A 26924-nucleotide genomic window follows, 5' to 3' on the forward strand; every position below is an offset into this window, starting at 1 on the left:
ATTTGCTTATTTGAATTTTGAGTGCCTCTGCAGTTCTTCCCTTCTACCGATTCCCAAGTCAAGTGGGCTTTGTGTATTCATAATGCCATACATGAATAATGAATTCAGTTGATCCATCCTCATCATCCATACAAATCCAAATCCAAGTTGCAGTGAGGATTCAAAAAAACAATTACAAAGAGAGAGAGAGAGAGAAATCCAAAATGAAAATCCGTGAGCGACGAGTGTGGGGACTGCCGGACTGGGGGGCGGGAGCAGAGAAACGAGAAAAAGGGTGACCGCAGACTCCAGACTCTAGCCCTCGTTTTCAAATTCCGAGTGGTCCGCGCATTTGCAGACAAAAGAGGCGCCATAGTTTTCTGAACATCCACCGCCTCATCTGCTTCTCGAGTTCTAACGATTTCAGGAAATACGGATTTTTTCCAGTGTCGCCATTTGAAAAAAGCATCCTTTTGTCACTAAACTCTGTCAACATAAAGACAGAAAATTTTCTTTCTTTATATTCCCCCCCCTCTCTCTCCCCTCTCCTTTGAAACTTGAGACTTGGAAGTAGTGTCAGATTCCTTTTGTTTTTATCATATCCCTAATGTATTTGAAATTTCTGTGGTGTTGCATTGTGGGTATCATCGCAGTCTAGAGCTCTGTCTTTCTCTGGGTCTTGGCTTGGCTGGCCATTTCTGTACTGCATGTTCCTTGTTCAAAGTTCAAACGATTAAAAAAAGTATAAATGCAGATTTGAATTCAGAGAGCCTGCTTTCTGGGTTTAAAATTTGAACTCTTGCGGACTTGACAGCTTGTGGCTTTATATATGCATACGGAGAATCGATGGATGAATGACGATGACGTGGTGGCCTCTCTCCACTCGACCACTCTCCAGGACTCCAACTCCTCCTCCGTTCCGTTGACGTTTATTACTAATAAATAAAGGTTAAAAGTTTAAACCATATTTTATTAATTTTTTCCTTGTCACGGTGATTTATTTCCTTTCCGTCTTTCTCCTTTTCATTTTCTGCTCGATCCGTTTTCACTTTTCACTCGGGAAGGAGGCTAGGAGCTCTCGACCTTCGCAGTTGATTTCATTCAGTGCTCTTTTCTTCTTACTTTTGTTTTTTTTTAACCTTTTCACTGGTTTTGGGTTCTGACGGGCGGAGGAATGTCAGCATTTCAGTGGATTAACTCTTTGATCTCTCTCAGAAATAGAGTTGGATATGTGTTAAGGCAAGAGCATCTCTCTCTCTCTCCCACCTCCCCCTTTTTTGTATTTCAGGTTGGATTCTTTTCCCTTCAATTGGAGACCCGTATTACCGAATGATTCCTGGTTCTTTTCTTGCTTCAAGTACAAAGCGTTTTTATCCGATAGAGGGAGAAAAAAAATCAAAAGAAGCTTTTTCATTGCAGAGCTATGATTGTATCATTATTGCTTTCAAGGATTAGATTAGATCAATCAAAACGAAATGGTAAAAGTTTCTATTTTTTCCTTCTTTTCTTCGTTTAAGTAAAAAAGAAAAAAGTTTGATCCTGCCACTGTAATTGGTTTTACTGCAAAAGAAAAGGGTTGGTGTTTCATTTAGTTGGGTTTTGGTTTGATGCGTTGTCCATGGACATGGTAGGTCCACTACATCTGTCTTCCCGATTTTGGATCCCTTTTTCAGACCCTTTTATTTATGAGAAATGGGGTTTTTATTGTGTACTAAAAGCCTTGGAAGTTTTCAAACAAGTGCTTTTTTAAGCACCTGTTTACCCAGCTTTTTAAGCCCTCATAAGTCATAACAACTTTAGCCTCTCTTTTCTTTTCTTTTCTCTTTTTTCCCTGAAGTGGGTTACTCGGAGCTTGTCTTGTTTAGGGCTTCTTTTCTGCTTTCTTATGGGTCATTGTGGTTATAGAAGGATCCTATTGCTTTTATTATACCCCAACCTTTCAACTTTTTTAAGGTATGATATTGGTTGTGATTATATATTCATAAAGGTTAGAAACAAAAATTCGTCTTCTATGAAGGGCTATATTGGTTGTAATTATATTCCGCGATGAGCTTTTGATTCCTAGGAAGGGCTATATGTATTTGTGCGTATTGTTCATGTTCATTTATTTTAGTTTATTTCTTGACTGGGTGAGCTGAGATTGAACCCTTTTTATTTGATAACCAGCTGGGATTTGCGTTCATTCTCAGTTATGTTTTTAGGGTAACCAGGGCAGAAGGTCAGGATCTCGAAGAATATGCAACCCTTTTTATTTATCCTCTTTTTATAAAAAAATATTTTTTTGGATGCATTGGGAATTTCTCCTAGTTTTGTCATTAAGCTTGATAAAGGTTGCAATTGATTGAGGGATTATATATATATTTTTTCTTTTCCATTTTCCTTTCCTTTTTGACTTATTGGGTTTTGCTGCTTGTGAACCTTGGTTGGTTGCATTGAAAATGACTTGTACCAACTGTTCATTCGTGGGTTTGTTTGGCATTTACTAGCTCACATGAATCACAGTGACTTCGCTAACTATTCATACTTCTATGTTCTTGCTTTTCAACTTCTGCTAGATTTCTCAGCGCCAGTTTCATCCTTAGTTTTTCAAAAATAAACGTGTAAAATATTTTTAATTTTTTTGCTTTAATTTTCAGTTTAAAAACATCAGATTACAATCCTAGATGCTTGCAGACGTCTTGCAGGTTCATTGGTTTTATGGAGAATTTCATTCGATCCTCAGAAATTTATGCATTTCTCTACACTTGCTGCTTCTCTCTGATTATGCTTCATTGTATACAATACTTCGAAGTCAAGCTTATGTCTTTATGATTTATGGAAACAGATAAACTATCCCAACAATTTTTTGATGCTCAGTGTAAAAGTAACACCCCATGGTTACAAGATGTACTCATCGGTTGCACAATTAACCTTAAGCCTGTAAGTGGTTTATTCTTGCTGTTGTTTTTGTAATTTCTCCCTTGCTTTCTGGTGACTTTTGTAAACTTTTATTAGGAAATGCTACAAATGGATGAGGATTCAGGGAATTCTATTTGATGCTTATTTGCTGTTTTCATCAGAAGTGATCCCCTCGCCAAATGTTCACAGGCTGTCATGAGAGGTCGTGGTTCAGAAAATCGATTGGACATTGTGAACGAATTTAGGAGCTGCAGTTCTCCCATGTTAGAGGTTAGTATTTGTTGGCTTGTTGCTCTAGTTGGATATATACCTGGATATGGCAAGAACTTGGTTGGATATGGGATTTCACTAAAGATTGAAGTATCTGACACGATATGGATCTTTGTACAGGTATTTGATTATTATATGTAGTTGGTTCATATTTTTGAGAAATCTTTATGTTAAATAATTTCATATAAACAAGGAACAATATATTGGAGAAAATAATATGTTGGTTTATGAATGCATTGTTGTTCTCCATATTTTACATTGGCACCTTAAATGATTTAAATGCAATTTATTTTCCATAAGATTATCAAACTAAGTAACATAATTATTTGTTATTACAAGATTATATACTTGTTCAATTATCGGCTCTGACATAGAGTGGTATGGTGGTAACCTTTTAAAATTTAGAATGTAGTTATATTATGAATTACTGATGTGATAGCTCTGGTAGTATTATCTGGACATATCATTAACTCTTCAACATGTTGGAGAGGTGACAACTTTTCTTAGTTTTGATTCACTTTGGAATCTTAACCATAACAAAATTATTACTGGAGCTGGTCGTATTGTGGCGCTGCTATCTCATTTGCTGTTAGTGAATGAAGTGGACTAATATTTTTATATGCCTTCACAATCAGAACAATAATTTTTTTTTTTTTTTTCTGGGCATGGTATGAACTACACATGCTTACCTCTTTCTTGTTTCAGCTAATCCTTCCATCCTTACCTTCAGTTAACAGTTTAAGTTAAACTTAATTACATGATTGTAATTGGATGTTAGAAGTTTAGTCTTTTAATGTGAAGCTTGCCTTGTTTTCTATGGTTTATGATTTATTTTTAATCCTTCTCTTCTTTAGGCAAGCAATTCTAGTGAAGATGCTGCAAACTTTAGTCCGTGCAGTAAAAGTGATAGTTCCTATCCTTACAAATTCAAGCTTGAACAGGATGTAAGTGTCAGCAGTTTGTTTTGTTGTTTTTATTACTCTGTTTATGTTAAACGGATTTCATGTTCCATGAACTGGAAGTCAACAAAGACCACCAACTTTCCAAAAAGGGGAAAAAGAAAATACCTTTTACATCTTTGTTCACATTTATTATCATGTTCATGTTTGTCATTTTCAAATTTTAGGTTGCAGATATTTATTAGTAATATTTGAGATAGAACTTTCAGTTGTGACCTCTAAGTGTGATTAGGGTGGTTGGAGAATTTCATGAAGTCTACTTTACTCTTGCTTTGACGGGAATTTAGTTTTTGCCGGTATTGTTGGGTAAGTTGAAATTGTTTGGCATATAGGCTGTATTAGTGTGTTTGTTTCCATGTAAAAGGAGCAGATGGAAAAATCTTTGCTGTAAAAGAGGCAGAAATATAACTGAAGATTTATGGACTGAAAAAATTCTGTTCCTTCTACACTGAAAGAATAGGAGCTAGAGGAAATCATTTTCATGATAAAGCTTATTATGTTTAGTAGGAATGTTATTTCACGTTTGAAGTGTAGCAGGGATGGTAGGTATGCATTTTGTTATGATCTAATCTGATTTGGTGGAGCTTTTGATCAATTCATAGAACCTTTTAGCTTTCACTTTAAAAAAGCTTCCAAGCTTTGCATGTCAATAGTGTTTGAAAGGTTATTTGAAGGTACCTGTACTAGTTGGTTTCTATGATATACCCTGATAAAAATATTTTGTTCTAGGTTGAGAGATTGCAAAAACAGTTGCAAGAAGAGATGGAACTGCGTGCAGTCCTGGAAAATGCTGTTGAGCATACTGCAGCATCATTATCTAGTCCCTCGTGCATCCCACAATATGTATGTCTGGTCCTTTCAATTTCATTTTCTGGTTCTGGGTTTGGTTTTCTGTATCCTGTTTACTACTTTTCTAGTTTGACTGCCTTGGACAGGAGGCTTTTGCTTGGGTCCTTATTGTATTTAATTTTGGTCTCTTATGCTCTGTTTTGATTATTATCTTCCTTTTTTTTTTTAAGTTCTCAATTGTTTTCTTTAATGAAAATTCATGTTTTTGTGTTTTTGATAAAAAATTATGTTGTACTTGTGAATTCACTTGGTTTTTCTTGCATGATTGTTGTTAAGGCTCAGTTTGGTAAGAGTGCAAATACAAGGTTTTCACTGTACATATTTGTATTTGTCCTCTTTCCAAACTGACCCTAAGTTTGGAAGAAGTACAAATGCAAATATGTAAAGTGCAAAACCTTATATTTTGCATGTCTTTACACCGTACAGATTTGCATTTGTACTCTTTCCAAACTGAGCCTAAGGAAAAAGAATAATGTCTTATAAAGAAGTTCTGCCTAGAATCTCTTCCAGTTGCTTCTTCAATGTTTTCCAAGTCGGAATTTTCTCAATTGAAATGTTCGGGTTTTAACCAACCTTTTTGTTATCCTAGATTGAAATACTTGTGTTGTACTCTCCATCGCACATTGGTTTTAACAACAGAATTTTCTTTTCCAAAGGCACCAAAGTTTATATGTATTCAAATATTCTGATAACCTCTTTAGTCTTTGAAGTTTTATACTTTAAATGGTCATTATAAATTTATTATGCATGTCATTTTTTTTTTCTACCCATCAGTATAATGCACGACTTATACCTTGACTTTGACAACCATACATTTTATCACAGTAGCACTAACATCTGATATATTGGTTTCACTTACAAGTTGCATTGCACCATGCACAGGCCCAGGAACTCTTGTCCAATATTGCCACATTGGAGGATTCTGTTTCCAAACTGGAGCAAGAGATGGTCTCTTTGCAGTTCCAACTTAGTCAAGAAAGAAATGAACGGAGACTTGCAGAGTATCATTTGAAACATTCACCTTCTCAGCCGCTATTTCATTGTTCCCCTGAAAGTATGAAAGCACAGGTACATAATCTTTCCTTGGACTGTTATGTCTTACCAGTTCATGACTATAATATAGTACTCGTCTTAGCATTTTGATATTTTTTTTTTATATTATTCATGCCTATGTGCATCGTTCAATTTGAAGCTGTCATGCTTCTTTATGTATTTATGCGTATGTTGGTTTTATGTATATCCCCAGTATAGAACAAACAACTAATTCTTAAAATAGCATCTTGTCTTACCGCTCGTGTGTTTACTTTTGATATTTTGTATACAGTGGTATTTTTTACTTTCTGTCACTTGTTCTATTTCTTCCAGTAAAATTGTTTTTTTTGTTCTATGTTCTAGTGTTCATCATCTTTCAGCTGTAATAAGCATTTGACATCTGAACGGCATGTAAGCTCTGAAGAACTCTCATGCCAGGATCGAGGAGATCAAACATCAGAAGCTAGTTGCAGATCCTTTGACATGTGCTTGGCATCAGTGGTATATTGCTTTCTCTTTCCTTTTCCTTTGGTCTTCATGGATATAGCTATCATTTTTATTTCTGTAGATGATAAAAAATCTCCAGGACAAAACATTGCAAATATTATTGATTCAGGGCTTACTTCCATTTTTCCACTTAATTCCAATGAGTAATTTAAGAATGTGATAACTCTGTATAGTTGCATAAACTTTTTTCCTTTCACCACTTTTATGTAAATGAAATATACATGGAGTTCTGTACAAGGTTCAAAGTATTGATATGTATCTCATGATTCATATCTCTTTTAGGGTCACCAGAATGTTAAATAATGGGAGTTAATAACTATTTAATAAGTTTAAACATTAATATCTGTCTAGATATGCATACTTGTGTCCCAATATACAGGTGAATTTGTCAAACTGAAAAAAAAAGAAATAGTATCAATGGTTAAAATCTCTAGATGCACAACATTTGCATATCTAGAGTATTGATACTTCGGACCATGGTTCCATACCTAAAGCATTTTCTTGGAAATCATGTTCTAGTGCTTTCTTCTCATTGATTGGATTGGTGATTGCAATAATTCAATTATAGCATTCACAGATATTGTGTTAAATTTGATAATTTCTTTGTGGTATTCTTCACATCCCAGGCTTCAAGTTCACTATGTAAAATGGAACCACCACAAGTGGTGGCCTGGGCAGATTTTCTATTCGCTAACCCCAAACACAATGGTTGATACTGAACATGAGCAGAAGTTACACAATGAGTTGATACTGAACAAGGCACTACCCTGTTACCTTGTGTTACCTTAGTGCCTTGACAACTGTGGTACAAGGTATCTGGGTACCATACACTAAAACATACCTAGAATAAAAGAAAGTCAATTAATCCATAATTACTGATAATTGACAAATTTATCAAGCTGCAGGGCATTATTGGGTTTCTGCTTGGGGTTCTGAGACCTTTATTGGACCCCACTGATGCATGTGGATGTTACCAACAAAAATCTCCCTAGTACAATGTCAAGTTTTTTGTCCTTACTCTCTATATTTATGCCTGCACTACTATGCATCATTTTGGATGTCTGATGATTTAAAACTATCTTGCTTATTCATTGTATGCTATACATCATTGTGAAGGACCTATTAAGAAGCCTTTTCTTAAAGGTTTTCTGAATTGGCTAACAATTGATATCTATAATCAGAATGCTGTAGACTCTGGCATGCTCCTTCAAGATAACAAAACATCCACACAAATGCTTCATCCTGAAGTTGTTGGGAAGCTTACAAAAGATGTACCAATTAAGGGCTTGTGGAATCACCCTAATCACTTGTCAGAGGAGATGGTTCAGTGTATGAAAAATATTTTCATCTCTCTTGCGGATTCTTCCACTGTATCATCCAAACCATCTACATTAGAGGGCCAATGCTCTCCTTTATCTCCACATGGACATTTTTCCAATTCATCATTATGGTCATTTTCCGAACGTTCAACAATGTCATCATTTGTTCAAAGTCCACAAGTTGATCTGCAGAGTGATGGTGATGTCTTGGCCACAGAGAATGTATGCGATCCCTATAGAGTACGTGGAAAATTAAGTTGGGCAGACATTGGAAACTATGGGTTAGCTGTTGAGGTATCTTGGATGTCAGTTGGTAAGAAGCAACTGGAATATGCTGCTGGGGCATTGCGGAGATTCAGGTACTTACTCTATGGCTGGTTAGACTGCCCTATAAGGAATTCGTAGTTTTGAGGGTCCTGCCATTGGGATTAGGTGGTTTTAATGTTTGTCTTCTTTGTATTTTTTTTCTCCACTTTCAAACTCTAAGTGGTTGTACCTCTCCCCTTCTTTGCTCCCCCTCAACCCAATCCAATCCCTAGAAAGAACCCCAGATTATGGGATTATTAAATATATGTTTTTTTTTCTTTACATTCTACACATTTTATTCAAATTATGTGCTTCTTCTCCTTTCTTTTTCTTTTCTGTTTTGTTGGAGCATGCTAAACTTCTATTTGTTGATTAAAAAGAAGAGGTAACAGATGGCCAATGCCAAGCTAGTGAAGTTCCATTGGTTTATTCATAACCTTATTTATTGAACCTAAAACTTGCAGTTTGCTTTTCTATTCGTAAAACTAACATGATGCATTGCTTTCCATATATATATATATATTATAACTTGAATAATACAATTGTGCAGTTTTGGTTTATGCGATTATTTGCTCGTGTTATGCACTTTACTTTCGTATTTATATATTTTAAAAAAAATATTTTATATATTTCTGTAAAGTATGTCATACTTATTAGACTTTTTTTTTTTGAAACTTTGTTTCTTACTGATTCTTTGATTGTTGTAATGTTGGAGCTGGTTAATGTTATTATTATTGTCTTCTGTTTGGAGAGCAGATCACTTGTTGAGCAACTGGCCAAAGTGAATCCTATCCACTTGAGCTGCGACGAGAAGCTGGCTTTCTGGATCAACTTATATAATGCATTGATCATGCATGTATGTTGTGTCTTATTATGTATAGACTTTGGACCAATGTAGAAGATGAGGTTTTGAAATCTAGAAGTTCAGCCTATGAATATGAGATAATTCTATGAGGTTTTGTACTTTTTGATCTCAAATGTCTGTAATTGCTTGATAGGCTTACTTGGCTTATGGAGTTCCTAGAAGTGACTTGAAGCTATTTTCATTGATGCAAAAGGTTTGGATTCTATCATATTACACATTTACACTTACTCTTTTTTCTGTAGAGTTATTCTTTCTTAGGGATACTTCTAGTCAAGGATTAAAATATTGTTACCATATGCCATATCAGTGCATCTAGATACACACGGATACATCAATACAAAGTTCTTTTTTAAATATTTGAATGGTCTTAGGTATCTTTCCTAATCCTTTAATGATTATAAAATAAAAAAATAAAAAATAAGAAAGTTGAGTATTGGTCATATCTAAAGTTCATGTGCTGGCTCGGGCTTGGTTTTGCTAAAATTTGAATGGGTTTGACTCAAGGCCCGGGCCAAAACAATCTAATGTTGGCCCTAAAGCCTGCCCATGAACAGGTCTAGTCATATCAGTGTTCTAAAAGCGCAAGGCACAAAAAAAGCGCAAGGGCCAATTTTGCCTAAGGCATAAGGCGAGGCGCATGCCTTTTTAGCAAGGCCCAAAACCAAGGTTTTTAAACCGAATTGGACAACGAACAGGTTAGGGGTCCGGTTCCTAGGTCGAACGGTTTGACCGTTCGAACTGAACGGATGACCCGTTCTGACAAAAAAATAAAAAAAATTAAAGGAAACAGCCAAAACTGTTGGACGGTTTGAACTCCCGGGTTGGCGGTTTGTTGACCAAATCAATAATTTTTGGTGAAATAATGGTTTTGGGGTAAAACGGAACCGGTTACCTGATCGGTTCCCAATAAAAATAAAAAAATTAAAGGAAACGGCCAAAACCGTTGGACGGTTTGAGCTCCCGGGTTAGCGGTTTGTTGACCAAATCAATGATTTTTGGTGAAATAACGGTTTTGGGGTAAAACGGAACCGGTTACCTGACCGGTTCCCAGTTTTTTGGTTCGGTCTGGTTTTGAAAACCATGCACATAACTACAAAAAAAGCTAAAAAATAAAAAAAGTCAGAAAATTAAAAAAATGCCAAAAAATTAAAGAAGTGCAAAAAATTCAAAAAATATTAAACATAATGTTAATAAAAAATATAAACTTAAATTTTAAAATAAATGTTTTAAAAATCCTATTATCTAAAATTAAAATACATAAACATAACATGTAAAGCATATTCAAATGAAAATTTAAAAATAAAAGAAAACATATATAGCATTTTCAAGCATGTAAAACCCACAATCTCTTTATTTTTTTCCTTAATTGCATTGCTTCAAGTAGCTAATGTGATGTAAAACATATTGCATTCTTGATTCTCTGAGTTGCCTTTGTACTATGCCCTTCAAGGCAAGCCCAAACAAGTCTATGTTAGGGTTTGAAATTCTTATTTCTCACATAACAAGTTATGATTTTATAACTTTCATTGCCTTTTAAGAAGATATTTTATTGCAATGAATGAATGAACAACATTAGCAAATAGGGGGTTCTCGAAGGCAATGAAAGTAATAAAATCATAATTTTTTATGTGAGAAATAAGAATTTTAGACTCTAACATAGACTTATTCAGGCTTGCCTCGAGGGGCGTGGTCGGGGGGCCAAGCCATTAGGCTCAAAAAAAGCAAAAAGCACAAAATTTTAAAAAGGCACACGCCTAAGCTAAGGCGCACAAGCGTGCCTAGGCATGCTTGAGGTGCACCTTTTAAATCATTGAGTCATATCGATACACATCGATATCCAACTTTGGTTATCATACGTATTGATATTTTAATTCTTGCTTCTAGTATTGGTGAATTCTACGGGTGCAAATTGGGTGGGCCCAACCCGAGCCCGATTGACCCAGCTCGAAATTTTACACAGGCTTGGCTTGGATTTTTGATCCTTGGGTCTAGGCTTGGGCCCAAGAATTCAAGCTTTATTATTTTTTGGATTGGGATGGGGCCTCGCCCTTAGGTGGCTTGAACCCGATATGTCTTTACATATATACATATATATTTCATACATGTTTGTGCATATACATACATACATATATGCATACATACATGTATAATTTTAGAGTGGGTTCATTGATCAACCCATAGGTATATTTTGCTCCATGCAATGTAGCTGTAAGGGTGCAAATGGATCGGATCATGATCCGATCTAACCCAATTCTGGTCCTATTTTTGTTGGATTGGATGATAGGATCCAATTGAAAATTGGATCGGATTCGGATCACTCCTATCCGATCTGACCTATTTATATGTATATATCTATAAACATATTTTACTTATATAAAAAGACATGTATATATTAATATATTTGTTAGCATATTTATTTATAAGTATGTTTATTTTGCATTTTTGTAAATGTTTTATAAAAACACATGTATATATATATATGTATGTATATATATATAATGAAATAGTTGAAAAAATACTTATATATTTTTTTCTTTATATAAACTGTTATGTTTTCTTTATCTTTTAATAATTTATTAAAATTTTCAGAATTTGAATTGGATCGGATTAGATTCGGATATCCCTATGTAGCTGGCCTTACAACTGTTTTCTAACAGATAAGCAAATTGGCTGGCTGATGCCATGACCAGTAAAGGGGTGAATAGGACACAGATGTATTGGCGTACTTTTTATGATCAAGTGTACTGGTGTACTTTGTTAGAGGGGATTAACTGTCAAGGCAAGGGGTGGGGCATGTGCCAGCCTAATTAGAGAAAAAACATGGCATTCTTTTTAACTTATGGTCTGCTTGGAACATGGTTAATCTTGTAAATATATCCAATTCTGTTACCATAATAAAGTTATCTATTAACAATCGAAAAAAGTTCTGAAGGAACTTTGAATAGTGGATAGGTAATTAACTAGGATTTAGAAATGGGATATCTCAACTGAAGTAAATTTCTGCTTCAACTTATAATATTGTTAATCTTGCTGGATTTCAGATTAGCACTTTTAGTGCCATTTTTTATAATATTTGTGTTCTTCATGTTAACAACTATGAAGTTTTCCTTTCCTGATAGGTCAAAAACCTGACAAACCATCAACTCATCATTGGCTGCCTTTTAAGTTTAAACACATTTGCTTGTTTTAGCTTAGGGAAAGCAAAAGATTGCATAACATGAAATGTTTTGATATGAAACCTCCTATGGTCTATTCCACCTTAATTACTTAAAAATCCACCAACCATAGATCCCCGTAGAGATATTGCTGATAATTAAGTGAAGGTGATGGAATCCTCTTGTCAAACATGTAAATGTGTCTTAATTCTTTGTATTGATCATATATTACAATCATCTCTTTAGATGTTTCTTATACAACCTTGGTCCTGGTTTCTTGTGATTGATCCATCCAATAACTACCTTTGATTCCCCTTCCACTACTAAATTGTTTTAGTTGAGCTCCTTCCCAACTTTTAATCCTTGGAGAACTATGTGAGATTAGCCTTGACTATGTTTCTTTGGTCAGTAGGTCCTGGGTACATTGCCAAAATTGCTCCTATGTTCCTAAATACATCCCCAATTCTTGAACAAGGTTTAAAATGTCTATGTTGGCCTATTTGGTAAAATGTCTATGTTGTTCATTCATTCATCCTAATAAAATGTCTTCTTAAAAAGCAATTAAAATTATAAAATCATTATTTTTTGTGTGAAAACTAAGAATTTAAGACCTAACGTGGACTTGTTTGGGCTTGCCTTGTGGGGCGTGGCACAAAGGCGGCTTGTAGAATCAGGAATGTAATATGTTTTACATTACATTAGCTACTTGAAGTAATGCAATTGAATAAAAAAAGAGAATAGAGGTCTTTTTGATAGATAAAGAAAATGATAATTTTATTGATTAAAGAACTAAGTATACATCATACAATTCCCCACTAAGAGGTTTTACATGCTTGAAAATGTTTTATATGTTTGACTTTATTTTTAAATTCTCATCTGAATATGCTTTACATCTTATGTTTATGTATTTTAATTTTAGATGATAGGTTTTTTAAAACATTTTTTTAATTTATGTTTATATTTTTTATTAATTTTATGTTTAATATTTTTTGAATTTTCTGACATTTTTTTTTTTATTTTTTTAGCTTTTTTTTTTTGTATTTTTGCGCCTTGCTTCCAAAAGGCATGCGCACCTTGCCTTGCGCCTTGTGCCTCGGGCACAAATTGACCCCTGCGCCTTTTTTGCGCCTTGCACTTTTAAAATACTGATTTTGTCTTATCTTTTTGTTGGGGAAATAAGAGTGGTTATCTCTCCCTTGTAATCCTGTTTCTTTAATCATTGAAATCCACTGTTATTGATAAAAAAAAGTTATCATTCAAAGTATTGACACTATATTCTCAATAATGGGCATATTATATCAGTATTTGAAAGCATGTGCATGGGGCAGGGGTGGAACGGAATGATACCATTGAGGACCTATGGTGACAGTCATAACCAATACTTGGCTACAATAATTTTTGTTCTGTATGCTAATGTCAGTCCTCTATTTCTTTCTTTCTTTTTTTTATAGTTTTTTCATGGGTGAAGATGCTATACTTACATTTTTGAACAATTGAATGGAAATAATTTACAATTTTTAGACTCTCTTGTTCTTGGTTGAATCAAGGGTTATATCTATGGGCTGTTTGGTTAATGTTTGGCAGAAGGATAACTTCTTATTCATTTTGAATTTTACAAGACATAACATATGAACTAACGTGGTGTCACCTGTTCTTTTCAGGCTGCATACACAGTAGGAGGACATTCTTTTAGTGCTGCTGCTATTGAGTATATTATTTTGAAGATGAAGCCACCAGTTCACAGGCCTCAAACTGTATGCAATCATTTTATCTGGCACTGTTTGACTTATTTTTCTGTTATATTTTTTTCTTGATGTTGATGATTGATCTCAGGCTTGTTTTGTTGTCACAGGCATTACTTCTTGCCCTTCACAAACTGAAGGTATCAGAAGAGCAACGGAAATTCTCAATTGAGACGTTTGAACCCCTTGTTGCATTTACTCTAAGCTGTGGGATGTACTCTTCACCTGCGGTAATTCTTTCTACAAGCAGCCATTTTTACTATTACACAATATAGTTTGTAAAGCACAGATCTATCACTTTTGAACTTAACCTAGCCAGCCAGGACAGGTGGTAGTTGTCGAGGCATAAAGTTGAGGCTGGGTGACAAGGTAGCAGCTTGTCATTTAGGTCACTAGGTGCCTAAATACATAATGCAAGCTAGAACATGAATGATCTAACAAACAAGAAAATACTAAAAGATGAATGGTATATGAAAATATTATAAACCCACAAAATGAATGATTTAATGGAACAATGTCTGAAGAAGAAAATACATAATTATTAAATTAGAATTTTCCTTGTATAAAAATAACTGGTCACTGGCCTATTTGTTAATTCTAGTGGAGCAGTACCCCTTTCAAATTTAAAAATATGTGGCTTACTTATTTGGAGTTCAAATAAAAGGTGAGATAATGGTGGGGTACCCATTTCCAATCTCCAAAGCAAGAAGATCAAAGATTCCTGAAGAAGCTACAATGGTTAATGGAAGAATTTAAGGATTGGAATAGATTCAATTTACGGAAGGCCACTTAAAGAAAGATGGCCATTTAAAGGGCTTGACTAGGATGTGTTGGAGGTCATTAATTGGAGTTTTTGGTAAGAAGGTTTGAGGAGGAAGAAATTAAGGAAGCAGTGTTTGCGATGTACAGATCTAAGGCTTTTGGGCCTAATGAGTTTACAATGACCTTTTAGTAGGAATTTTGGGACATAATGAAGGTGGGTTTGGTTAACGTGTTAAAGAATTTCATAGAAGGGGAATTATTAGTCTAGGAATGGACTCAACCCTTATTGCTTTGGTAGCAAAGAGAAGTGATGGTTGCCACCCAAAAGATTTAAGGCCAATCAATTTAGTGACTAGAATTTACAAGTTAATTGCTAAAGTGTTCCCTAAGTATAAAAAATGTGTTCTCTTTAATTTCCCAATCTCAAGGGGCTTTTATTCAAGATAGGCAGATTGTAGACCAGATTTTAATGCTCAACAAAGTTTAAGGAAAAAGGGACCAGCAATCAAGTTGGGCTTGGAGAAAGCCTATGATCTAGCGGATTCGAAGTTCCTAATTAACATCTTGAGGAGTTATGGATTTGGTGAGTTGTGGTGTAAGTGGATTAGAGGTTTCTTGCAAACAAGTCATTTCTTAGTCATTGTTAATGAGTCGGTGGTAGGTTTCTTTGTGGGATTGGAGGCCTACCGCCTTAGACAAGGTAATATGCTCTCATCCTTTCATTTTACATTGGCAGCTGAAGTTCTTTGCAGGTTGATATCAAGAATTGATAGCCTGTAGTTGTCAAAGCTGGTTAGTATGAAGAGGTAGACTATTTGTAACTCACCTACATTTTTGTAGATGATATATTGATATTTCATCTTAACTTTTTCAAAAAAAAAAATCTTGATCTTTTGTGATGGGGGAGAATAGAGATGGGGTTGACATTACGAAAAGAAAAAAAAGGGATGGGGTTGAAAACTTAAAAGTTGGTGGTTAGTTTCTTTGAGAGAATGTCCAACCTAAGCATAAACTGGAACAAGAGTGTGGTGGTAGGTATCAATCTGGAAGAAGAGGATTTGAGTGCTATGGTGGAGACTTTGGGGTGTGAGAATGGGGAACTAAGATGTTTAGGGTTACCTCTTTGTCAAAATCCTAGATTGGCTAGGTTTTTGAATCCAGTGGTGGCAAGAATTGAGAGGAGGCTAGTAAGATGGAAAAAAAGGACTTTATCTCTTTGGGTGGGAGAATTACTTTGATTAAATCCACTTTAGCTAACCTCCTAGTCTATTTCATGTTAGTCTTCAGAATGCGTTGGGTAGTTGTGAAAAGGATTGAAAAGGTCATGAAGGACTTTCTATGGGAGTCGTGGGGAGGAAAAAAAGATCATGTAGTTATGTGCGAAAAGGTTATTAAAAGGAAAGCAGGAGGTTAGGAATTGGCAATGTGAGTATGAGAAACTTGGCTCTTTTGAGCAAGTGGATTTGGTGTTTTCTTGTGGAAAATGAAAAGTTGTGGCTAGTATTCATAGGCCTTCAAGAAATGGATGGGATGCTGGTGGTATGCATAAAGCTACTCTTGCTGCACTATACAAGTTTCCTTCACTTCTTCCTTAATCATGTGAGGTATAATTTGGCTTCTGGTAAAAAGATAAGGTTCTAGGAAGATGTTTGGATAGGGGAATCCCCTTTTAAAGATGTTTTTTCGCTTTTTGTTTGTTTTTTTCCAATCTCAAAGAAAGACCTATTTCCAATTTTTGTAAATTTTCATCCTTCACCTTTTGAGTTGAATTGGAACTTGGGCTTCACTAAGAATCTTAGAAATTTAAAAATCTTGTGCGTCTAGTTTGATGAGCATTTTTGGTTCTGTAGTCTTTGAAGAGGAGGGGGGAGATAATCGTGTTTGGTCTCTTAATACCTTGTAGCAATTTCCTTTTCCCCTTCCTTGTTAAAGAATTTTGATGTTTCCCTATTCCTCCAAAGGTTAGTGCTTTTTTCCTCCCTTGTATTCTCCCTCCTTTCTACCTACCACTGCTTTTGCAACTCTCAGTAGTGGTGGTTAACACCCATCGCGAATGCAGCATCGAAACTGGGCTTGAGGCAAAGCCAGAAAATGTCTCTCTCAAGAACCACGTTGGTGGAGGCATCATATAATTTCCGTGTGAACTCCGTTGTCCTATTAATATAGACAACGAAGCCCTCAACATTGAAAAAGAGAAAAGTAGAAAGACTGGAAAATAAAATAAGCCTGTGAAAATATCAAACAAGATTGCCAAAGAAAACGAGAAAAAAAGGCCGTTCTGAGCAACCAACTTGACGTCTAGGTAACAATGGCTAGAACGAAGATCCTTACTTGTGTGGGCATTGATTGTTACAACCTCTGTAGAGCTGCCGCAATCCAGGAAGAGAATCCCAGAGATGAATATGACCCAAGAAATACCCATTTCGCATTATGGAATTGAATGATTAATTGTTAGAAATTACTAGTGTCGTGGTATTTATGTAATGTTATCAAACAATTCCGCATGCTCAATTTCCTTATTGTTTTGATCAAAAAGAAAATTGTTTACATCTTTCCCCAAAAACTTGTTCTCGACAAAAATTCAAGAGATTTGTGTTCACTGTGCATACAAATAGGAACCAAATCACCCAAACAGAACAAATGAAGAAAAAATAAGCCTTTTCTGATAATTAGTGTAAAGAAATTCGAAATAGTCTCCAAGATTTCGACATTTAATTTTGCCACCCCAAAAAGGAAATTAAAAAAGTAATTTAAGAAGCATGAAAACAGGGAAGAAAGTTAATCAGAGCATAATAGGATTCGAAGCGCTAAGACGGCAGAGTTAACTCTAGAAGGAGACGGAAAGAGAACCATCAATGCCTTGAATAGAAACAAAATCATAATTTAGAGTAAATCCAAGAACAACGATAAGAAACCAGAGTAAAAAAAATACTTACAAAAGATCTTTCCAAGATTCTTCTTTGCACGACATCCTACCCTGGTAAGTATGTGCCATCTGAGACTGAAAAGTTCAAGTAGGACTCACTATATTTTCAAGTGGGACCCACTTATATGTTATTTTCAACATTTACTGGTTATACATTAAATAGTTTTTATTTTACTCAGCGGGACCCACTTGCAATTTTTCAGTTTTTTGAGTTTAATAGTACAATATCAGCATTTCCTATTATTTTATTTATTATTTAATAGATTGTGAATGGTGTCACTAACTTTTTGGGCTAACGGTGGCCTTTTCAACTTAGTTTGAGGTCTAAATTGGCCACTTGGATTATTAAAGGGTGAAAGTGGCATTTTCATAAAGTATAGGGGTTGTTAGAGCCAAAAATCTGTTCAACTATACTGTTTTGAGAAGTACAAAAAGAAGGGGAAGGATTTTGTAGAATGCACGAAGGCAGCAATGATTTGGACAGTGTGAGAAGAAAGAAACAAGAATTTTCAGGGAGGAGTGGAGTAAGGAGACAATGATAAAACTCATAACCCTAAGATTGGCACATTGGATAGCCTTGAAACTCTTTTCATACTTTAAGGTGGAAGATTTCTTCAGGAATTGGGGGGCAATAGTTGGCTTCACATCTAGGGAACAAAAAAAACCCTAGAGTTGTGGTCAACCCCCAATGGGTAGTTGGATGACATTAAACTGATGGCAGTAGTTTGGGCAATCCGGGTCCCTCATGAGTCATAGGGGTGGTAGGGATGAGAGTGGCATTACATGTGCTTTGTACTTGCTTGGGCCTAATTGAGCAAGGTGATTAAGAGCTGAATTTTTAGCAGCAGTTTTTGGGGTAAAGATAGCTAAAGAATTGGGAGTTGGATAGATTGATCGTTGAAGTTGTTTCAAAGCTAGTATTGGGGTGGCAGTTAATATATGAAATCAGGTGCTTCAAATGGCTGTCAAGAGACATGATATTCAAGTAAAATGGGTTAAGAGATCTACTAACAGTTTGGCAGATGACTTAGCTAAGCAAGGGGTTCAAAGATAGCATATGTATTGGACTCAATTGTAATACAGTTTAGGTGGGTCTGTTTTCTAATGGGCTTTACCAGATTTTCACAGCTAGTTGTAATCCTTTTTTATTTATTTTTTTGATCAATAACACCAGCTTCATTAAATTAAAAGAAAAGAGGGAATATGGATACAAGAGGGGAGATAAAATATCTTAGCTCCCCAAAAACAGAAAACAAAGGGAGTACAAAGAGAAAAATTAAAAACTAGCCCAAAATACAGACTCCCTATTTACTCCTTGCTTGGCCAATCCATCCACAAATGAGTTGGCACTCCTCTTCACCCAGCTGTACTGAATCTCAATGTCCCTACCCAGCCATAAGAGCAGTTTATTTTCATTGTTAAAAAGTTCCACAAACCGCTGTCCTCTGTCTTCAACCAACTAACCACCACCTTCGAATCACCTTCTAGGATCAAATGGCTGGTATTTAATTCCTTTGCTCTTCGAATTCCTTCAAGCGCCGCAAGGATCTCAGCCCTAATAGTCACCTTCTCCAATAGGGCCAGAGAACAAAGCAATAACAATCCCTTCCTCATTCCTGAAAACTCTTCAAATCCCAGAGGACCTGGATTCCTTACACTGCTGCCATCAAAATTCAGCTTTATAAAGCCCGAGGGGGGAGGGGACCAAAACGGACAAAGAGTCCTCTTGCATCTAGCAATGGAAGCAATCTCTTTCAAGTTTCTTAGCAAGTCATCCATAGGAAAATCTGAAAACAACTCCAATGATTTTAGCTAGTGGACAACCCTTAAAAGGATTCGATCTAACAATTCTTCCAATGTTCTTTCCTTGTTGGAAAAAATGCATGATTTTCTTTCTTCCCACAATGACCAGCATACCGCTGCCCTAATACACTTCCATATAGTCTTCCCTCGCTTCTTAGGCCAATTGAAAAAAGGAGAAAGAAACCTTGGACAGTCTCCGAAGGATACCAAGAACACCTGAAGTGGGAGAAGACCTACTCCCATACAGTTTTAGCAGCCTTACAAGAGACCATGAGGTGGTAGCTAGATTCCCCATCAGCTTTACAAAGAGCACATCTATTAGGAAGTAGACAATAGTTGGGTTTCTTTCTCTGAAATAAGTCCAAAGTGTTGATTCTTTACAGGAAAAATTTCCAACAAAAAACCAACTCGAGGAGGAATATGCTTGCTCTAAATTTCCTTAATCGGAAAGGACAACCCAAAGGGGATGGGAGGTTGAGTTAAGGTTTCAAAGAATGAAGCACAAGAAAAGGTACTAGAGCTAGAAGGGGTCCAAAATCTGGTGTCTTCCTTAGTAGGGTTTAGGAAGACAATATGAAGGGAGGCTAGCAAAGTTACCAAGCTATCCATGCTTGTATCCCTAATTGCCCTACGCAGGCCTAGGTTCCACCAAAAGTTAGAAGTGGAGGTTGAAGGGACCAAGAAAGAAGACATGGATTCATTTTTCAAGTTTGATAGAGCATACAAGGAAGGAAACTGGTCCTTCGGAGAAAGATTCTAGGATTTCAGCCATTGTCTTCCAGCCCATGTATGCTAGCCACAATCTTAGTTCACAATTTATCCATTTCCAATGAAAACCTCCACAACCATTTCCTCAGTAGAGCCATATTCATTTTCTTGAAATAACCGATCCCAAGACCTAGTTTTTTACACCTAGTGACCACCTCTCAACTCACCCTATGATCTCTCTTCTCCTCTCCAATCTCCCACAGAAAGCTCCTTGTTAAATTTTCCAAAAGATTGGAAACCTTTAAACATCGACAAATATTAGAAAGGAAGGTTAGTTAGGGTAGACCTAATGAGAGTGACTCTCCCACCTAAAGAAAGATAATTTCTCTTCCAGGCTGCCAACCTCTTCTCAAACCTCTCCATTACCGAAGTCCAAAAGCTAACACTCTTAGGATTATCTCCTAAGGGGAAGCCCAAGTATGCCAGGGGCCAGTGCGAAATTGCACAACCTAGCTCACCTGCAAATCCCCTTAGGTCCCTTTCATTCTCATTCACTCCTGCTACACAACTCTTATCAAAGTTCACCTTGGGGTTAGATATCTGCTCAAAGAGTTGTATTGTCAACTTTAGATTCCGGATCCAATTGAAGTTCCCTCCTTTATAGAACAGGATAGTATCATCTGCAAACTGTAGAAGTGTTAAGAGAACCTCCTCCCTTCCTACTCTCCACCCTCTTATCAAATTCCTCGAGTCTGCTCTATGGATCAATCGCCCAAGCACATCAACAGTCAGGGTGTAAAGAAAAGGGGAAAGATGATCTCCTTGTTTTAGACCTCTCAACGCAGGAAAGAAGTCAACCACAGTCTCGTTCACCAGGATAGAATAATGACAGGTCCTAACACAACCCCAAATCCACTTACACCACTTGTCTCCAAAACCAAAACTCCTCAACACCTCCATCAAGAAAGACCAATCAACCAAGTCATAAGCCTTCTCCAAATCCAATTTGCAAACCACTCCCTTCTTCTTTGATTTCCTAAAACACCTTGGTTGGGTGCAATAATAGAGGGAAGCGCCTTCTTTATCCTGAGAGACAACACCTTTGCAATGATTTTGTACAAGCTAGTCACCAGACTGATAGGTCTAAAATCCTTTGGTTGTGATGCATCTTTCTTCTTTGGGACCAAAGCAATGAAAGTTGAGTTCAAGCCCGGATTTGTTACTCCCCTTCTGTGGAACTCCTCAAAAACTGATCTAAGTTCATTCTCCAAAATATCCCATATGTCTTGGTAGAAGGCCATTGTGAAACCATCTGGACCGGGAGCTTTTGTCCAATTCATTGAGAATACTACTCCCTTTATCTCCTCCATATCAAAACTTTTTTCTAACCAATGTCTCTTCTTTGCACTTAGAGTCGGCCAATCCAATCCCTCCAACCACACTCTCTCATTCATAGGCCTTCTAAAAATAGATTTGAAGTGGTTTACTTGAGCCTCTTCAATTTCTGCCGGGTGTGACAACACTGCTCCATCAACTTCCAAATTAGAGATGAAATTCTTCTTTCTCCATCAACTAGTTGTAATCCTTTCATTTTATGATTTTAATGAATGAATGAATTTCTTTGGAACTCTCTAGTCATTGGCAGCATCCAAGGTTCGAAGTATTGATATGATACACCCGATAGCTTATTGTTATGGGCCCGGGAATAGGATCGCGTCACGGGTCGGTCCACGGGGAAAAGCTCCTGTTTTTCCTTGTTCCTCCCCTTCCTAGCTGAACCTATCTTGGTGTCCTAGAGGGTGATTTGTCCAAGAGATCACCGAACTCTCCTTTTACTCTCTTTCTTGTCTGGAAATTTGATAGCATCATTCAATAATGGGGTCTCCTTAAATAGGAGATTACAAGAGTCCTAATCAAAGGGAGTCTCCTTGCTGAATAGGGAGACTTCTAGTTCTATCTTGCTAAGGATAAGATAAGCTAATCCTAATCTGATAAGCTACTAACAAGATAAGATAAGAGCAATAAAATAAGATAAGAACAATAAGATAAGAACAAGCAAGATGATCTGATCTAATCTAGATAAGGCTGTTGTTGCCGAACTGGGTAGGGTGAGAATCATTGAATCACTGTTGCTGCTGGCGGTAGGTTAGGTGCCTGTTGCTGCCGGTGGCGACGGTACGTCTTCCCAAGCAATGCGTCCATAACTTTACTCCCCTCCTAGACTACGAGCTTGTCCTCAAGCTCGAACTATGGATATGAGGCGTGGAACTTCCCAAGCAATGCGTCCATCAACTGCTGTACTTGGGGATGATTGCGGCTACCGGGGCGACGTCCTGCTGTTCGTCGGACGACTCCGTCAAGTCTGGTCGGCGGCTGTTCGTGGTTACAACCCCTTCTGGATTCCTCTCCTTGTTAGAGAAATACGATTCTAGCAAGTGTCGCAGCTCCCGGACATCGTCTTTGACCCCACGAACCTCCACGCTGGTTTCCACGAGCCTATGCTCCAGTTCGTGGACCTTGGATGATAGCTGCTCCAAATCTCCCATGACGGTTGGCTCTAATACCAAGTTGTTATGGGCCTGGGAATAGGATCGCGTCACGGGTCGGTCCACGGGGAAAAACTCCTGTTTTCCCTTGTTCCTCCCCTTCCTAGCTGAACCTATCTTGGCGTCCTAGAGGGTGATTTGTCCAAGAGATCACTGAACTCTCCTTTTACTCTCTTTCTTGACTGGAAATTTGATACCATCATTCAATAATGGGGTCTCCTTAAATAGGAGATTACAAGAGTCCTAATCAAAGGGAGTCTCTATGCTGAATAGGGAGACTTCCAGTTCTATCTTGCTAAGGATAAGATAAGCTAATCCCAATCTGATAAGCTACTAACAAGATAAGATAAGAGCAATAGAATAAGATAAGAACAAGCAAGATGATCTAATCTAATCTAGATAAGGCTGCTGTTGCCGAACTGGGTAGGGTGAGAATCATTGAATCACTGCTGCTGCTGGCAGTGGGTCAGGTGCCTGTTGCTGCCGGTGGCGACGGTACGTCTTCCCAAGGAATGCGTCCATAACACTTATCGTGTCATTTCTTTCAGTGACGATACAATAAATAGGTGTGAGGACATCTGGACACTTATACCGATTAATAAATACCCCTCCTGAAGATGTCCTGATTCAATTCTTGAACTATGATTTTTTTTCTGTCAATCCAAGTATTTTTTTAGTTTGAAACACCCGATCCACAGTTTCTGCATATTGATACTTTGAACCATGACTGCATCTCCATGCCATTAGAGAGACAAACTTCTTGAGATCTTGGCAGAATTCTTCATTCAGTTGAATTCATAGGTCACTGATCTCAGTTGCTGTCTCTTTCTATAAAAAGGTGATGAATTAGGAAGCCCCTGGGGGTAGTTTAACTGTATATATGGGATATGGCTTGTTGCAGATGCTGTCTGCTAGTAGTATAGAAACTGCTTTTCTTGTACTGTTTGTACTCTCTTTTGAAGAAAGCCCATTGCCCAATGTTTGTTTCAGGCTCCCCGCCCAGTCTTGGGAGGGGTAGACCGGATATGGTCTTAAGTTTTGTACTCTTTTTTTTCCTTGTTGAAATCATTCTTTCTGCTTTTGATAAAATAATGATTATGGAGGATTTAAAAGAAGGAAAAAGTGAAGGGGAAAAGCCCCCAACTTGCCATAGAGAAGGATGATTCTTTGTTTTTGCTCATGGAAATTGAGAGAAGTGGGTCTTGTGAAGAATACATGAATGCTACTACTTGAAGTCCTATAGCAATGTATATACCATTGACTACGTAGTTTGTCCAAAAACATTTTCTCTCAAAGTTGGTTTTTAATATGCCCTTTACATTGTGTTTTACAAGGCATTCCCCCTGATGAGGTTCACAGGTAAGGGCTATTGTGGGGTTATCCTATGCCTGCTGCTATTTCTTAACGAACATAACTTGAAATTGATGTTGAATATGTAATTTAACATATTGTTGGTTGTACCTCTGATGCTTTAAGTGTTTAGTTTAGCTGATGTAAGACTTGAATATACAAGGTCACAGCGTTCAGTTAATGGCACAATACTCTAAGCAATGAGCTAATAGACTTTCTGAAGATGCACCCTGATATGCCAATTGTGCATATTGGGGTTTGACCACACTCCCTTTATTTTAGCTTTGTTTTTTTCTTTTCCAAAATTCTACAGGGGCTGGTCTAAACAAGGCCTACCCCTTAGTCATATTAAAATTTTAAAATATTTAATATTTTGCATATTGGGGTGGGCCCGGTATGATACAACACACCTGATACACCTCGGATGTGATGAAAATTTAATCCTTTCCCCTATGAAAACACCAAAGTGTGGTACAAGTAACCCCATTTGCCCAAGCATCGTCTTGACAACTAGACCTGTTCATGGGCTGGGATGGGCTTCAGGTTCGACCCGTGAACATTTTACGGCTGTTCAGGTTTGGCCTTAAAGGCCGGTCTATTTAAATTTTGCAAAAGCTCTGCCTGAGCCCAGCCCATGAACATGCCTGTGGGCAACTATGACCTAATTTCTACAGTAAAAATTCTGTTCCTGTTTTTTATCTTAAATGAAACATGATTGGCAATGCAGGTAAGAATATATACTGCCAAGAATGTCAAAGAGGAGCTAAAAGAAGCTCAGCGTGATTTCATTCGAGCGTCGGTAGGGGTGAGTAGTAAGGGGAAGCTCCTGGTTCCAAAGATGCTGCACTGCTTTGCCAGGGGCTTTGTTGATGATTCCAATTTAGCCGTCTGGATATGTCGCTACCTTCCACCAAACCAGGCTGCTTTTGTGGAACAATGCATGTCACATAGGCGGCAGAGCTTCCTTGGCTCCCGTAATTGTGGTATCCTGCCCTTTGATTCTCGCTTTCGGTACCTGTTTCTACCTGATTAATCTTATTATGATCCTCCAACTTCACATTCTTGTGTCCAAGTGACAATTCTTGAAATTGGGTCTCAGTCAACCTTCACAACTTATGCTTCTGCAATATGATGATCAACTTTGGCGGTTGTGTTTATGGCATCTCTGCTCATGCTCTAAGCTCACAGTGCCCACTGATATCTGGCCAGACATTAACCAATAGGGAAAATGTTTCGTGCTGCCATGGCAGGTGATGCTATATTCTTCACCGTAGAGCTGGTGCCGGTTGGGTCTTCGGCTTGAAGACCTTTTTGTTACATTCCCAGGCAAATTGTAAATTTTGACTGATGAGCAGATGTAGACATTGGCATGCCATCAAACAATGTAAGTTGCTATAGAAAAAAAACCAAATAATATGCTTCCAAAATTGTATCAAATGTGAAAGTTGTAATATGATCTGATTGTTGGTCAGTGAGACGAAAGTAGATATGCTGTACAGTTTAATCGATTTTCTTCCATGCTGGTTGCTGGGTGGTTTCCGCTATATTAGAGATCTCACGCTCTTGAGGGTAAAAAAACTCACCCGCTCGGTTCACGGTGTCGGTAAACAATGTAAACGTATAGCATTATCAATGTGGAAAGCTTGTTTACTCAGGCGTATTGGATAAGCGCACTTATCTAGATTAGTGAAAATGAATGAGGCAAAACCTGCTTTTCATGCTGTCACAGTGGATCCTTTGCATTGATGTGACTCGAGGATGTTTTGACATTTTAATTAGGATTATATTAGCCTGTGAGAAACATATAGCATAGAAAACCCACAGCCTCTCGTTTCATTGAAGCTGAGGTTATAAAGTGGCAGGCAATAAAGGGGGAAGGGGTTCTGGTGACGTAAATTTTCACATACTAGCATTGGCCTTGCGATGTGTAATGTCTCTGATTCTCACAATTGGAATTGGTGGTTTGTGACCGATGGCCTCATTTTCGTGAAAAGAGCCATTGAACAAATAGAAGAAATTGTGTATGGTTCGGTTCTGTTAAGGAGAATGAAATTAGAATTTATACTTTTTCTCTGTTTCGAGAGAGGCTTTCTCTCAAGTTTTCTTGAGGCTTTTGTTCTCTTTCTTTGTTGTTCATTTTTCGCTTTAAGAGTTCCTTTGGGTGGCTCCCTTTGGGGAGTCCCCTTTCTCTCTGTTCTTTTGTTATCTATGTTCTTTTGTTTTCTCTATTCTTCTTTTCTTCCTTACTTTCTTTTTGTTCTTTTGTTCTCTCTATTCTCCTTTCGTTCTCTGTTCTCTTTCCTTTTATTCTCTTCGTTCTCTTTGATATCCTTTTTTTCTGTCGTATTTTCCCGTTCATTTGCTCTTTTCTTTCTCATTGTTCTTTTTTACCATTTTTTTTGTGTTTTTCTCTTTTTATCTTTCTGTGGGCGTTTTGACATGGGGTTGCTTCTCTTGGACCCTTTATTGGGTGATCGACACCGGTAGATGTTGCTTCACGTTTTGCCATACATGATTGAGTCAGTTTGTGATTCTCCGGCAGATGCAGTTCATGGCCAGTTCCGTTTGCAGTTCTCTAGCAAAGGCAGTTATAGTCTTTGGTAGTGGTTGTAATGTGTGGGTTTTGCTATCTTTTGCGGATTTGAGACCTTTCCTGTCAGTTACAGTCTCTTTTGGAAACCTCTCCTATCAGTTTCGCTCGTCGTTTGTGGTGGATTGAAAATATGCTTGTTTACTTTTGTTGGTGATTTTAATTCACTTTTGTTTGATTGTAGAAGTTCTTTCGATTCTCCTTCATCCATTTTTATATTTTTTCTTCTTGAGAAATTGTATCTGAATTTTTTGCTTGGCCTTATTGACAATTCTTTATATCAATTTCTTGAATGTATGAAATATGCTTTAAGCTATAAAAAAAAATGGAATTTAGAGGTTTGCATCTCCTTTGTTGA

The 26924-nt window shown here is 37.1% G+C and overlaps 1 protein-coding gene across 27 annotated transcripts; it reads left to right on the top strand.

Moving 5' to 3' along the window:
• Positions 1-87: 87 nt before the first annotated feature.
• On the top strand, positions 88-25413 carry LOC148844434 (uncharacterized). 27 transcript variants are annotated; one of them, XM_088958291.1, is made up of 13 exons: positions 88-927; positions 2804-2898; positions 3039-3147; positions 4002-4091; positions 4836-4949; positions 5838-6023; positions 6351-6488; positions 7676-8172; positions 8876-8975; positions 9118-9177; positions 13801-13893; positions 13992-14111; positions 24704-25413. In XM_088958291.1, the coding sequence occupies exons 2-13, from the start codon at positions 2828-2830 to the stop codon at positions 25007-25009; spliced, it is 1884 nt and encodes a 627-aa protein (XP_088814417.1). In that variant the 5' UTR covers positions 88-927; positions 2804-2827; the 3' UTR covers positions 25010-25413. The 27 variants fall into 27 exon arrangements, with proteins under 27 accessions (XP_088814417.1, XP_088814421.1, XP_088814435.1 ...); XM_088958295.1 differs by having other exon boundaries at positions 111-927; positions 3042-3147; XM_088958309.1 differs by having other exon boundaries at positions 111-927; positions 3067-3147.
• The last annotated feature ends 1511 nt before the right edge of the window (positions 25414-26924 follow it).

This window comes from Nelumbo lutea, chromosome 8 (genome assembly GCF_056320005.1).
Source record: "Nelumbo lutea isolate HS-2025 chromosome 8, American lotus-T2T, whole genome shotgun sequence".
Lineage (NCBI taxonomy): Eukaryota > Viridiplantae > Streptophyta > Magnoliopsida > Proteales > Nelumbonaceae > Nelumbo > Nelumbo lutea.